Raw genomic sequence first — 15,304 nt, forward strand, 5'->3', positions numbered from 1 at the left:
AAAGCAGAGGGCAGACGTACCTTGGGCTTCTCCAAATCAGCACACTATAATTGCTCAGCCCCAGCATCTCTCCTATGAATCAACTGAGTACCTCTACATCCAGAATTGAGGAAGCAGCAACAAGGTATATGCACAGAGGGAACAAGGAAAGACAAAGGAGGGAGGGAACAAGCAACTTTTGCAGTTCTCTGGACAAAACATCGAAATGGACACAGAAGTAAAGCTATGCTACTGAAGCACGAGTGGGGAGAGGGTTGTTGTTGTTTTTTACTTTGCAAACCTTGTGGGCAGGGATGAGGTTGATAAGAATTGAGTCCAATAGTTCTTGAGTAACTCCATCTCCTTCCATGATGATAGAACTCATCAAATCTAGCATGTGCATTTGTACTTTCTGGTTGTGGCTATTGCTAAATATAACATCAAAATTAGAATACATTGATTTAGCAGTACCAATATAACCAACTAATAACAGATCCTTGTTACTAAATGACACAATTAAATCTCACATCCTTTAACATATATCTGTTAATAAAAGCAATTAGGTCATTGTAACTGACATTTTCCTCTTAAGTTGAGTCACAATCAGTGACATGATGACCTCTCTCTGACCCATATACCATGCTGGGAGGTATCTTGGATGGAGGTTCACCATACTAATCATTCCTCTGTTTATTCCCTCAAATCACACTGCCTCAATACAGCTTTGTATACTTTAACAGTCATGTCTCCTTTAATGGCAGCATTAATTCATTATCTGAATCTTATTTTTATAATGAAGTGAGGAGAGTATCTGTTACAAGAGTTCCTGAGGTAGTGTTGTGCTATTTTGTGCATAGAAACACAAACTCCCAATGGACTCCCAGTCAATTCAGAATGAGACCACCCAGTGTCAGGGTGATGGTCAGGTTTTGCTCCCAATGAAACAATGCCTCCAACTGTAGCATTCCACTAGATTGACAGAAGTAGGCCTCAAGAGTACTTTGACACAGAACCCGCACACACTGTCTTGTTGTGCAGAGGAGAGGGGGAATGAGGCCAAAATTTGACACGCCTTCCCCAGCCCTCCTGCTACCTTCCCAAAGCTGGCTAAGCAAGGCACCAGGCTTTGAGGAGGAGGTGTGAGACTCAGGCATGGTCCTAAACCTAGAGCCTTCACACCTCCTTCCCAAAGCTGGGAATGTGCTAACTAGACTTTGGGAAGAAGGTGGGTGGATTATAGGACCCTGCCAGAGCCCTCACACTTCCTTCCCAAAGCGCAGCACCTCCTTTCCTGGCTCTGGGAAGGCAAGGTGGGGGTGGGGGGAGTCAAGTGTTGTTGAGGGCTGCCAAAAAAGCACTGAGGGGCCCACATGTTATGACTGTCCTGGAATAGAGGAACTAAAATTGTCCCCATTTCTGTGAGAAAGTAAATTTTGCTACTCCTACAACTGTCTTGCCATTTAGAGCTAGGGTCTTTTGTCCCACAGAATTTAATGGGAAAGATAATGAACAAAGCCCTCTCCAGTTCTCATTAATGATCACATTAGACTCGCTGTAGAACTCTGAAAACTAGCATTTGTATATCTCTCTCTCTCTCTCTCTCTCTCTCTCTATATATATATACATACACATGCACACGCACACACTCAACATAAATATAGCTATGGGTGACAAGGTACAGTTCTCAGCTATATAAATATAGCAGAACATAGAAAAACTGCAACTCCTAAGGTACTTTCTTTTAGTGTTGCCAATATTGATTTATAATATAAAATTGTAATAAATCTTAATCAGGTAATATTTCTTTCCTGGGTCACTAAAACTTTAGACAATCCTGGAATACACAAACCGCAACTATATTATTATTGTAACATTTTTTAATTTTTAAGTTGCATGCAAGGATTGCACAAGAGGTCAAAGTAATCCAACTTACTTGATAACTGAAAAGAGAGTCCTAAAAAGCTGGATAAAAATTTCATTGCAATCTTCCAACTCAAAGCAGATGTTGTAAGATTTAACCCAAGCTAAATTCTATAACAAAAACAAAGCATTAAATTACAGTTCTGATCTGAACTATGTATACACAAATGTTGATAATATGCATTAAAATTTCAAAGCAGTCTGCCAGTATGATCAACTAAGCAGTTCTGTTAAAAGGCCAAAACTCTAATTTCTAAATTCAGGAAACATGGATTTATCCATTTATGTAATCTTTTGCTCTAATAATATCCAAATAGTTTCACAGGTTGACATATAAATCCTAATATAAATCTAGGATCAGAGCCAGAAGTTTGGTTTCTGTAACAAGCATATACACTATTAAACTGCAACTTTCACAAGTCCAAATTCCTTTGACGACAAGGAATTAACATGTATAAATAAAGTATAGTAAAAAGTTACCTCTAGTAAGTAGAAGTATCTGTTAAATTGGGGGCTCTTTGTATCCTCCAATCCTTTTAACTGTCTTGTAATAAACAAGAATATATCCTGCAAATCAAAAAAGGAAGTGAATGTTTTACAGATGTACTCTGATATGTTAACATTGCTAACTGTATAGTTCAAGTTCTTTATATTATAAATATTATACTCGCTATTGGGGAAGTTTCACAAAGGCCTTGTTCAGACTAACAATGGTTTTAACAAGAATAACCCCCAACAAGCCTTTCACAGTTCTACAACACAGACATGCTCATGGCTTCCACTTCCACTTTTTATTAACCACAGGTTGTCAATATATGTGAACCCGAAAAAACGGTGGCTAATCACTATGGTTTGCACTAACAAGCTAAATACAAATGATGGGTTACAAAATGGCTTGTTTCTATAAATCATAGTTAAGATTAACCAGTTTAGGGTGAATCAGAACAGTAGTGAAAGTTTCTGAACTCTTTTGTGCAAATGCACTAGAGAGGGGCAAGAATGCCAACCTGAGACTTATTGCAGTATGATCTCATAATGAGAAACCATATTTTTATCATTACATCCAATGGAGGCTAATGTCTCAGTCTTTGATGCAGTGAGACAACCCATGAATTTCCTGAATATACAACTGAAATGGGTTGAGATTATTCGCAAACATACTTTACCTTGAGTTTGTCATGGGACGTATATGGTGCTTCTGGGGCATAAATTCGAAAGATATCAGCCAGGCAACATGCTACAAGGAGACGGACATCTTTATTGGGATTCCTGAGGAAGAATTCTGATGCAAGGTGCAAGGCTAATGGGAGATATTGTTGTTTCTCATCTTCTGAATCCTGGTCCATGTCCATAAACGTTTTCACTACCATCTATGAGTAAAAATATGAACACTTCTAATTTTCATTAAGCATTGCTCTCTCCAACTTCTACTGCAATAAACAATTTATTCAACATATCGACACTACAAGTTTATATAACATACACCAATTCAGTATTTGTTAAGCTTCTTTTATTTACTGTTATTTACTGTTATTCATTACACAGGGTAGGCCTGAAGTATGCACAAAATCTGCAGTACAAAAAAACTCACATGAAAAACCCAAGTGGATACCCCAAAAATAGTCTAATAGTAACTGAGGGAGGAAACTGACAACTGGATGGAAGGGAATAGAATGCATGGCTGGAACAAGACAGAAAATCATAGACAAAGGGTAGACAGAACTATCTCATTGCCTTGATAGTTCACTTTCTGATTCACACTGAGATGCTAATAAGAAATGTCCTCAGAGATGGAAGAAAGCTACCTACAGATATCAACTGAAAAATAAAGAATTTACTAGAGCTGGTACTAAACACAAGAGTGTCCATCTCAACCTTACAAACACACAAAGAAGCAAACATATCCCAAAACTGCCTGATTAGGAGGACCGAGTATGCTTAGTAAGCATGAAATGTTGACTGATTGTTGCGGGAGGAGGGAGGGGGGATAGTGTAGGAATGAAACCACGACAGACGAGTAGTAGGTGGCTGGGACCTTGAACAGCAACTCTTCACAGTACAATATTTTGTTGCAGAGCCCTACTTGTAAATACTAATTTATGGAGTTTGTTGAACTTTCAAGTTATTGCTCTGATTTCTAGATGAAATGAAATGTTAAATACCAATGGGTCAATGATCCTTTAATTCTGATTCATCTTCTAGATGACTAAGCAGTCCTTTCAGAAAAACTACAACTGCACAACAAGGCCACAATAGCAGTATTTCTCTCATGCACAGTCTACTTGACCATCCTTCCTCTATGTCTTAAGTGAGATTAGCAGATTTTCTAAAGAATTAACTGTTGAATAACTGCACTAAATAACACTGGTACATTACTTTTTGTAACTTGAATTCAATAAAGTAGATACTGATTGTTGAACTATGTAGTTATTTAATTTCTACTAAAAAATATTTTACAAGACATTTGTGCTTTCTGTAAACCAGGATATCAAAGTTCTGTGGGGGGAAACACCCACCTACACAAAAACACAAGCCAAATACATACAAAAAAACCACTAACTTCTCCCTCATGTTGCACTATTAGGAATTTGGGAATACAGTACAAACATTATAAGTAAGCACTAGTAGATCACTAGATTACAATTTGTAATGTTATCAAGAAATGCAACAGGATTAGTTAATATTTCTTTTACAAAACAGCATATACTCATTAAGCAATAAGCACATGCCTGTTTAGAATGTGTTACAAAGACAAACTCAAACAGATACGGTTTGAATATCAGGACACTTTGTTAATTATTTCTCCCCTTTAATAATGTTTGCTCTCTACAATGTCCAAGTGATTATTGTAATTGAGCAACAATTGTGTGTAAAGCAATCTAACACGGCCTTATAATTTGCTATTCACCTGCTAGCTTGGAACGAACAGCCAAATGGCAAACAGCCCAAGCAACATGTGTGCCACTCACAAATATTATGCCAAGTTCATGTTTGCAGGTGATGTGTGCAAGTGCTACAAATATCTGCTACCATGTCAGGTTGTACATATATCTCAATCATAATTTCCCCGAAGAACTACTAATTCTTGAAAGCAGAATTAAGTTGGAGCGCACATCAACAGTTTAGTCTGGAAGTAACCAGTTTGCTTCAATTCACTGCAACGCTCAGCTTCTGAACTTGAAAAACTGAAAGAAAGAAGTATGGCAAATTTCAATAGCCAAGATATGGTAACCCAATTTGGCACAATGGCTCCTGAGATTAAGAAGCAGGATTTTATATGCTTGGATACCACTGGACCCCATTTTGAATCAATATGACAGATCAAACTTTTCAAAACTTTTTCAAATCTACACTGATTCTCAGTGAGTTACTGTTGGCTTCTCAGATTCCCAACCCATACCAGGCACTCCCCCCCCCATGCCTTTATTTGAACATTACTAACTTCTGAAGGACACGGGTGGTGCTGTGGTCTAAACCACTGAGCCTAGGGCTTGCCGATCAGAAGGTCGGGGGTTTGTATCCCCGTGACGGGGTGAGCTCCTGTTGCTCGGTCCTAGCTCCTGCCAACCTAGCAGTTCGAAAGCAAGCCAAAGTGCAAGTAGATAAATAGGTATCGCTCCGGCAGGAAGGTAAACGGTGTTTCCGTGCGCTGCTCTGGTTTCGTGCGCTGCTGGCCACATAACCTGGAAAAACTGTCTGCAGACAAACATCAGCTCCCTCGACCGGTAAAGCGAGATGAGAGCCGCAACCCCAGAGTCGTTCGTGACTGAACTTAACTGTCAGGGGTCCTTTACCTTTTAACTTCAGAAAGGCTACATTGGGCACCCTCCAAAAGGCCCCTTCCCTTGGAAATTAGATTAAGGTTCCATTTCAGTTTCTACTGGGGGAAGGGCAGATAGAATCACTAAACATTGTGGCAAAATGAAACTTTGATCCAATCTACTGGCAATTTGATTTAGTTTAACTTTGCAATTCCTGGTAAACATCTACATATTTCCCCACAAGGGACATCTCAGTCATCAGACTTTATGTTGACTAGCCACTGGGCTGAGATCCCTTGTGATTTCACGACAACATAGTGGTGGGGAAATTGAATAGTAATGACAGTTCACAGCTCACAACCTTTCTCCTTTGTAATTTAATGCCTCTTCTGTCCAGCCATATTCATAATGAGCAGTGTTTGAAATTAGCCAGCCGCATTTTGCACCTGGCTTTAAACAACTTGTGACCAAGTTATGATGCCTGGGTACCTGGATGGCATCTGACGTCTCCACCATCAGGAGGTGCATGTCTGGAGTCATTGTATCTGGGCTGTTTTCACACATCAATACCCCTTCCTGTAGAATTCTATCAGTTATATTTTATCTGCACAATCTGAAAGAATATCTGGAACCAAAATGCTTTTTCTGTGCGGCCTGAGCAGGAGAAGTCACCATCAAGAAAAAGAGGTAGGAAAAGGCCAAGATATATGTGGATTGTCCCTGGATCAAGTGACTCTTCAAGTTCTCAAAGCTCTTAACCTAGCTCAAGGTTGTCATCTGAACTAGCCAGATGTTTAACTGAGAATCAATCACGCTGGTCCATCATTTGAAAAATAAGACTTTAGAGCTGTCTTGCCCCAAAATGGCAACTAGACATTCCCTTTTGGTGACCATAAAGAGCCATTGGCGCCTAGCTTATATATCTGAGTTTCTAACAATGAAAACGAGATCACCCTTTTTCAGGAAGTATATTCCTATACCTGAGTAAAGGTATATATTTGCATTAAATATAGTAAAAGTAGTATTTAAATTATGTTCCGTGAGAAGTCTGGTGCTCTGGGAGAAGAAAATACATTGTACATCAACTATTTAGGGAGAACAACCTATTTCAAGCAACATTGCCTTCTGATATTATTTTGAAATAGCACTGCTCTCATTGCTTGGAACAAAACCAAAACAGATATAGTTCTGGGGCATGTGCAAATTTCCAATTCAAAGGAGATTCTTGGTAATGAAACCCGCAAAGTTCCTCAAATTAATTTAAGCCATCAATTAAAAGAAAATCCTATATGTAAATACTGTGTATACATTTTTCACATATTGGAAGTATGTAAGCTAACAATGAATCTAGATGAATGAATCTAATTAAAAAAACACTAATGGTTGTATCCAATGCTGTGCCAGCATGGTTCCACATGGAACTTTTGTTTCCTCTCCACCCCACCCCCCCAGGCACCCCCTACATCTTCTCCAGAGGGTCCCCAAACCCTTAGGAGCAGACTTTGAGAACAAGCAAGAGGCTGGACTGGACAGAAAGTGGAAGCTCTGTTGCACAGAAATATGTTGCATCAGTAGGGCTGCAGTGTTACACATGATCCTAAAGCTTGCATGGATAAAACTTTGTACTGTTTTCCCCAAAAAAAACAAAAAACAAAAAACACACCACCCCTGCATACTGGTGTTCAGACAGGTCATGCTCAGGAAAGGAGAGCACACTGTCCTATCACATATGGGCAGAAGAGGAGATCCATTAAGAAGACTTTCTATTCTATTTGAAAGTTTAATTGCTGTTGGCATTCATAAATGGTATGGTAAGACTACTCTTACGTTTTTTTTCATAATCAAGGACACAATGATTATGAAATTAATAGAAATAAATCAGCAGAAAGAAGTATTTAAGTAGGTAAAATACTTAGTGACTCATTTTTGCATGAGCACGAGACAAGTGATGTGCTAGCCTGTACTGTACTTGATCCATTACAGTAAGACTAAATGGGGCACTCTGTAGTGCTAAAAATATCTTCCTCCAAATCCCAAGGGAAACTATAAGGCGAAGGATACGAAGAAAGTATTTTGAATACACACTTCACATCCAAAAACTGAGAGAAAAGTGGGTGCCCACCAATTTGCTATCAGGAACTATTCCGCCACTTTATCTTGCTCGGGGGTAAGCCCAACTCTGAGGAGTTTCACTTCAGAGTGTAGATGTGGCCTCCCTGAATGCTGCATGCCACACAGAAGGCTAAGCTAGAAATCTTTTCCATTACACAAAGCTCCCTGTACATAGAAGCCTAAATGTGTCCAGAAGCATTCAGTCATGAGAGCACCCACTTGTAGTCTGAAGTGGTACTGGTTAACCATTTTAGTAAGAAGCGGGCCTTAAGTTCAAACAGCTTTTTACTGCAGAGATTTACTACAATAAGCAGCACCTGGGTCCTGCAGAGCAAAGACTCCTGGGGAACTATGAGGAGGGACAGCACCAAAGGTTCTACATATAAAGGACACACCAAAGTCTGTGACACAATTTCAATTTAAGAACTAATTTATCCAAAGCAATTTATAAAGCCACAAACATCACTAGATGCAGTAAAAAAAATAGCACCCTATCATCAGCAAATCTGGCTACTTCACTGCTCACTTCTAACTCCAAGCAATTTATGAACAAATTAAAAAGAACCGGCCCCAATACTGATCCTTGGGGGACCCCACTTTTTACATCCCTTTAATGAAAGAACTACCGTATTTTTTGCCCTATAGGACGCACCGGCCCATAGGACGCACCTAGTTTTTTGGGGGGGAAATCAAGGGGAAAAAAATTTTTCCCGCCCAGGTTTGCGCAGCCATCCCCAAGCTAGAAGAGGGAGACGGAGCGCTCCGTCTCCCTGTTCTGCCTTCAGGGACAGCTCTAGCCTCCGTGGGGCAGCGGCTTGCCCTGCTGTTCCCCGAGCTGGTGGGGCTGGTGATGGGGAGAAGCTTGCTTCTCCCCCCCCCCGCCCGCCAGCCTCCAGACCAGGTCCGGGAATAGCGGGGTGGCAGCGCTCCGCCTCCCCGCTATCCCCCAAGCTTGTGGGGCTGGCGGGGTGGGGGAGAAGCAAGCTTGCTTCTCCCCCCAGCCAGCCTCCAGATCAGGTCGGGGAATAGCGGGGTGGCGGCGCTCCAGATCAGGTCGGGGCATAGCGGGGTGGCGGCGCTCTGCCTCCCCGCTATCCCCCAAGCTTGTGGGGCTGGCGGGGGGGGGGGGGAGAAGCAACCTTGCTTCTCCCCCCAGCCAGCCTCCAGATGAGGTCGGGGAATAGCGGGGTGGTGGCGCTCCGCCTCCCCGCTATCCCCCGAGCTTGTGGGGCTGGCGATGGGGAGAAGTAAGCTTGCTTCTCCCCTCCCCCGCCAGCCTCCAGATCAGGTCGGGGAATAGCGGGGTGGCGGCGCTGCGCCTCCCCGCTGTCCCCCGAGCTTGTGGGCTGCAGGCTGCTGCCCGCAAGCCTTGCGAGCCCACGGGACCTCCCGCCAGGCTTGCAAGGCTTGCGGATAGCTTTCTGAAGCCTGGAGAGCGAGAGGGGTCGGTGCGCACCGACCCCTCTCGCTCTCCAGGCTTCAGCGAAAGCCTGCATTCGCCCCATAGGACGCACACGCATTTCCCCTTCATTTTTGGAGGGGAAAAAGTGCGTCCTATAGGGCGAAAAATACGGTATCCATCTATTTCTACTCTCTATGACAGGACCTTCCCATCATTCCTTTTTAAAGATTGGGATTACATTTCCACAGTGCTATTTTTCTGGAAAAAGAGTTGCTGGAACTCATCATGAATGCCTTTCTCTATCTCTTAGAATGGCAATGGCACCCACTGAAGAGGTGCCGGAACTGAGTTTTGGAGAGTTCTCCCTGAAAAAAAGCCCTGCATTTCCAGCCCTCAGGTATGGAAGCTGATATTATGGACAAGATACATATGTTGGTTAAAAGATCAGCTATTTCACTTTTGAAATCTTTAAGAACTCTCCGATGGCTGTAATCTGGACCCTGTTATTTGTCAGTTTTTATTCTGTCAATAAGGCCTAGGATTTTGTCTCGTCATGACTATTTGTCTTAGTTCCTCAAACTCACTTCCTGTGAAAGGCAAGGGGATCTCACTGTGAAGACAGATGTAAATAATTCATTCAGTGCAATATTATACGTATTCCACTTTTAATCACACCTTTGGTTCCCTTGTAGTTCAAAGGTCCACAAATAAAATTACATGGCATCCAAAATTATTCAGGAAGCATTTCCTAACTTTGTCCTTGCTACTGTCTTTTGTCTTCCAAATGATGTCAACTCAGAACTGCTGTTCCTTTAATTTTAGTAAGTGTACATATGACAACAGCCTTAGAATATTAAGTCAAGCTTAATTGGAGATAAAGAACAAGAATATTGTTAGGCTTCACTAGACTCACATCTCAGTTTAATCCAGGCATAGGCATACTCGGCCCTGCAGATGTTTTGGGACTACAACTCCCATCATTCCTGATAACTGGTCCTGTTAGCTAGGGATGATGGGAGTTGTAGTCCCAAAACATCTGGAGGGCTGAGTTTGCCTATGCCTGGTTTAATCCATGCTAATATTTTACTTAGCTCTTTCCTAACTGCAACACATCAATGTAGGAAAATAGATTAGAAGCAGATACAAAACATTAAACATCAATCAATCTGGTATACTACTTTAACTTTTGGTATATGAAGGGTCCTGTCACATGGTTTAAAAGAAAATACTATTATTTTTTCTATTTTCCCCTGACTCTTACCAACATAAGAAAACTTCAATAGCCTGAATGAAGACTCCATCACTGCATCAGGAAAATAACATTTTTATTTTTGCTTACTTCATTGTACCAGCTGTTGAAACCAGTAGCTGTATCAACTTGTGCCAAAAACACAACAGATCAAGAATGTGGGTCAGGTTTTGACCTACGGCATGGATGGCTTATTGGCTCAGTGCCAAATTTATCATTAAAGGTCTGGATTTCCTTGAACACTTCTGTAATGAATTTATATTTTGTTAAATATAGTGCATGCTATATTAAATACCCAAGTTACATATTTCAGCTAGGTCATTTTCCATATTTGTTAAGTTCTCATGTTTCGGGGGGAAACTCTTTGTACACAAATAACTGGCACATGTAACCAGTGAAGCTCCTGTTTTGAATTTAGTACATCCCTTTATTGTTGCCCTTACTGTCCATTTCATTGCATTTTTATATGATATGCTATTGTCAGATGACTGTTAAATTAATCAACTGAAGTGATTATGTCATTTGAAGATTTATTTTTAAACAAATCTATTTTCCTTCTTTTTTGGTCTTATTTCTTATAAAGAAAAAAATCTTGCATTTACCAAACTTTTTTGAAGCCCAAATGTAAGCAAGTACTTTAAAACGATATCCATATTAAGTATCAATTAATCAATCTTTATTGCGGTCAAAGACCAGACAACAAAAATAACATAAACAACATGTACTACATCAGCATGAAGGGGCAGACGTGGTAGACAAAATAGAAAATTCCCTATATACTTATTTACATTAAGTATTAAGTATACCATCCTAGATATATCTGTAATTTCATGCTAAAACATAGGTTATTGTTCACATTGTTACTATCAGAGAATTACCTCAAAGCTGCCTTAAAAAAAGAGAGATGCAATCAACTAAGTCCTACTCAGAGAAGTCCCGTAGAAATTAGTGAATCCAAGTTAGCCATGTCCATTAACTTCAATGGATTTACTCCGAGTAGGACTAGCACTTAATAACACTCAGTGTTTTCAGAAAGCAGACTATGATAAAGACAATGACTTAAAAGATCATAGAAGCTGAACAATTTAATGCAGTTCTCACTCCAAATATATGGCTGCTGCATATGTTCAGTCTTTAGGGACCCTGCTTGCTTTTTGACGCTTTTGCTTATGTTGCCAGGAGACTATCACAGTGATGCTACTGCACATGCAAGTTTGCCATTATAATTACTGCTGTGCGTATGACAGGAATGTTGCTATAGCTGATGAAATACTTTCATTTCCAGTACACCTCAAAGACTCAAATGAATTAGTCTAAAAGCATTTCCTTCAGGACCAATGACATAATGATGCTCACAATCAATAATCTATTCAGAAGCACATACGCACAATCAAGATGTTTTTACTTCTAGTGTTCTGTCCCAGTGAAAATCTGGTAGCTGACTAATGCAAAATGAACACAACTTCCAAGTAAGAAGATGGTCACCCACACTCTGTTCTACTTGTTTACACTTCACTTCTCCTAACATGGGACTAGCTAGGAGCCTGTTTCATAGCTGACATTGCTCTGCACATCCATCTCCAACACTCTAATATTAAACAGTGATATGGTAACTGTATGCATGGTCCACATTTATTCTCCCAAGTCTTGTCTTTAAATTATTACAGACAGGACGGAGGGGAAACAAACCAGAGAGCAGTTACAGATAGCTATCTATATTCTTATCAGAGAGCACATGCAAAAAGTTTGTGACTGGAACACTGGAATACCTAGCCCTGACGTTGTATCAAGGCACAGAGTTCCCAGTGAATGAACCAAACCCCTTAAAAATCAAGGAACTTGAAAAGCAAGCTGAGTTCCCTGAATCCAATGATGAGGATTCTTCTGAGGTGCCCTCTGGGCTGGTACCTAAGGATGAACCCATGAGACTGGACCTCTGCCTCCTTGTTCTTGATTCTAATCTCCCTGCACTGCAGCCTAGACGAGCTTCCTGAAATATTGACCTTGGGCTGTTGGACCTAGACTGATCCTCAGTGCCTGAACCTGGTTTGTTTGGACTTTGCTGCATTTAAAATGCTTGTACATTGGTGAGTACCTCTGGTGAAAGGCTGAATTCTCCTGTAACTAGGACACTAGCCCCTAAAGGAATCCCCTACATGACAAACACATTTAGAAGACCTGCAGAAAGTGTTTAATGAGTTAAGCAGTCTATTAATTGACTGTTTGGTGCTAAATTGTTCAATCATCTACAAAAATACAACATACTGTAATTTCTATAAGTCTTATGAAAAAACAACTGTAGTTGCAGTAGAATGCAGTATGTGCTGAGAATTGAGTGTCCATAAGCAACAAATGTTTACCATTACCACATGGCATTACATTGGCATAATAATGAATCACATGACTTTCATTTTTAGGTCTGAGGAATTAAATTAGATAGCCAGCATTAAAATTGAGCCAGGCTCAACAGAAAGTAAATTACCCCCATCAACTGAGACATGAAATTAAGCTCTGAATTCCTTAGAAATATTATCTAAATAACTGATTATGAACTGCTAATCAATTGCATTTAACATTGCCATTCACAGTTGGAACAAGTGATAGTATTGTTAAGAATTCTTTCTCAATTAAAGCAATCAGCAACTACTAAATGCAGATGTTTTAAAGCCCAGAACCCTCTCAACTAAAATGTGAAAAATGGATTGCTCCTAGTTATGTTTCTTTACCACATACAGACAATGACCATTTTGTAAGCACACACATTGTCACAAACCCAGAAGTGGCAGGAAAAGGTGGCAGAACAGAGTGAACTTATACACACTCTGCTGTCGCACACGTTGACCCAGAATGTAACCCCCACACAAATTGGACTTGCCTGTATATGGTTCCCATGATTATTTTATGTGCATACACATTTCCTCTGTACCACACTACCATGTCTTACCAATACATTTCTCTGTGACATCCTTTATCAGATATATCTATCCATATAATTTACTTTTTTAACCACCTAACTCAAGCATGCACAATTACCCCTTTTCCACATTTTCTATCTTCTCATCATTTCAGTCAGTAGAATTTCCATTTCCTACAGCTGCATGTCTTTGATTAACAAAATACACAAACTTTAATGCTTGTGTTTCCTGTGCCTTTCAGCCACACATTCCTTGTGCCATGCATCTTACACACACACACCCTCTCATATGCCTGCCTTTTCCTTTAATACAATTCTTTCATGTTCATCTTTAACAGACATAATTTAAGCCAGAAAGCCTGGAACATGCAAAGTAACAATATAGGAGAGTGCCTCTGATTATGTGCAGAAGGCATGCAGTGTTTCTCAACCTTGGGTCCCCAGATGTTGTTGCACTACAACTCCCATCATCCCTGAACTCTGGCCTTGCTAGTTGGGGATGATGGGAGCTGTAGGCCAAATACATCTGGGGACCCAAGGTTGAGAAAGGCTGCTATAGAGTATACAGAACAGTAATCTAACCCAACATTGTGACAAAACTCTCTGCTCAGAGTACTATATAGTGCAACAAGGGAAAGTTCCACACATGTAGTAGGCTTGTTACCTTATCCTAAGGAATCAAAAAGAGTTTCAGCACTCACAACTTCCTTAAACCTTCACAAACCTTATCCCCAATGCATTGTATTTGTTATCAAGATCCTGCAAATAGGTAGAGAGTGGCAAAGGAATGGGGTAGTTGGGGACGGGGAGAGAAACCATACTCAAGCAAAAACAAAACAAAAACCTCACACACTGCGCTTCTCCTTCTCCCAAATACTTCTTGTGAAAATGCTGACCCCAATTTCATCATTTGCACATGGAGTAGCAAGTTCGGGTGTTTGTTTCAAGACTGGTTCTCACCAACAATTTAACTTAGTTGAGAACTTGAATCTTCATGTCACTGGCAATGCTAACTTTAGTAACCAATGTTGCTCAAAAGTATGCCAACATTTTGATGGTTGACTTAAATTATTTTTGCTCAGCTCATGTCCCCAGACACATCCTTTACCTGAAGCATGAATATGACATCATCATCTGGACTTAAAGGCAGGATGACCTTGAAAAATTCCCTCTGGATTTCAACAGTTTTCAATCATCAACAGCCTGCAGAATGCTTACTTCTAGGATGCTACTGTGCAGCTACACTGAACATCTTATGAAATAAACTCACTGGTGTTTACATGTATCTGCATGTTTCTGACTTCCACCCAGAACATGCCTGTGTCCTTGCTTACAGGACGTCTTCTTTTTAAAACTACTTACAACAGGTAACATAACAGAAATACAAACACAAGGACCACCAGACGCAAACTCTGTTCTCATCTTCATTTTGGCAACATAATATCCAAAAGAACCAGCGAGAACAGCAGGAACTCATTCACCCACTCATCTTCCAAACTGCAATGACTGCCTCTTTTTTACATAAGAAAAACTGAACAGTCACTTACATAGATGAATAAAAGGACAGAAATCTGGTATCAGAACTGTCAACATTCAGAAAGCAGTGGAAGATTGTGTCAGTCCCTCAGGCTACTTTGCCACCAACATGACCATTATCATTTTCCAGTAGCACCTAAGAGACCAACTAAGTTTGTTCTGGGTACAGTATAAGCTTTTGTGTGCATGCACACTTCTTCAGATACCTGAAGAATCTGAAGTATCTAAAGAACTGTGCATGCACACGAAAGCTTATACCCAGAACAAACTTAGTTGGTCTCTAAGGCGCTACTGGACAATTTTTTTATTTCGACTGCGTCAGACCAACACGGCTACCTACCTGAATCTATTACCATTCTCTTTCAAGAAACTGCAAAGGGAAACTGCCATATGAAATTACTAAACTGAATCAAAGAATTTTAGGAAGTGAC

General features: G+C 40.4%; 1 protein-coding gene across 11 annotated transcripts in view; it reads right to left on the reverse strand.

The window, feature by feature from the left end:
- PDS5A (PDS5 cohesin associated factor A) overlaps nt 1-15,304 on the reverse strand; it is a 52,977-nt gene that overhangs the window by 33,499 nt on the left and 4,174 nt on the right. For all 11 annotated transcript variants that reach the window (XR_014567976.1, XR_014567977.1, XM_083754836.1 and 8 more), the window contains exons 3-6: nt 3,066-3,269; nt 2,380-2,466; nt 1,913-2,010; nt 281-407 (exon numbers count right to left, since the gene is read on the reverse strand). Coding sequence is in view for 9 of the 11 variants with exons in the window: in XM_083754836.1 (XP_083610962.1) it covers nt 281-407; nt 1,913-2,010; nt 2,380-2,466; nt 3,066-3,269 (516 nt within the window). In the remaining 2 variants the exon portion in view is untranslated. The remainder of the gene's footprint in view (nt 1-280; nt 408-1,912; nt 2,011-2,379; nt 2,467-3,065; nt 3,270-15,304) is intronic.

This window comes from Podarcis gaigeae (genome assembly GCF_964106915.1).
Source record: "Podarcis gaigeae genome assembly, chromosome: 9".
NCBI classification, from domain to species: Eukaryota; Metazoa; Chordata; class Lepidosauria; order Squamata; family Lacertidae; genus Podarcis; species Podarcis gaigeae.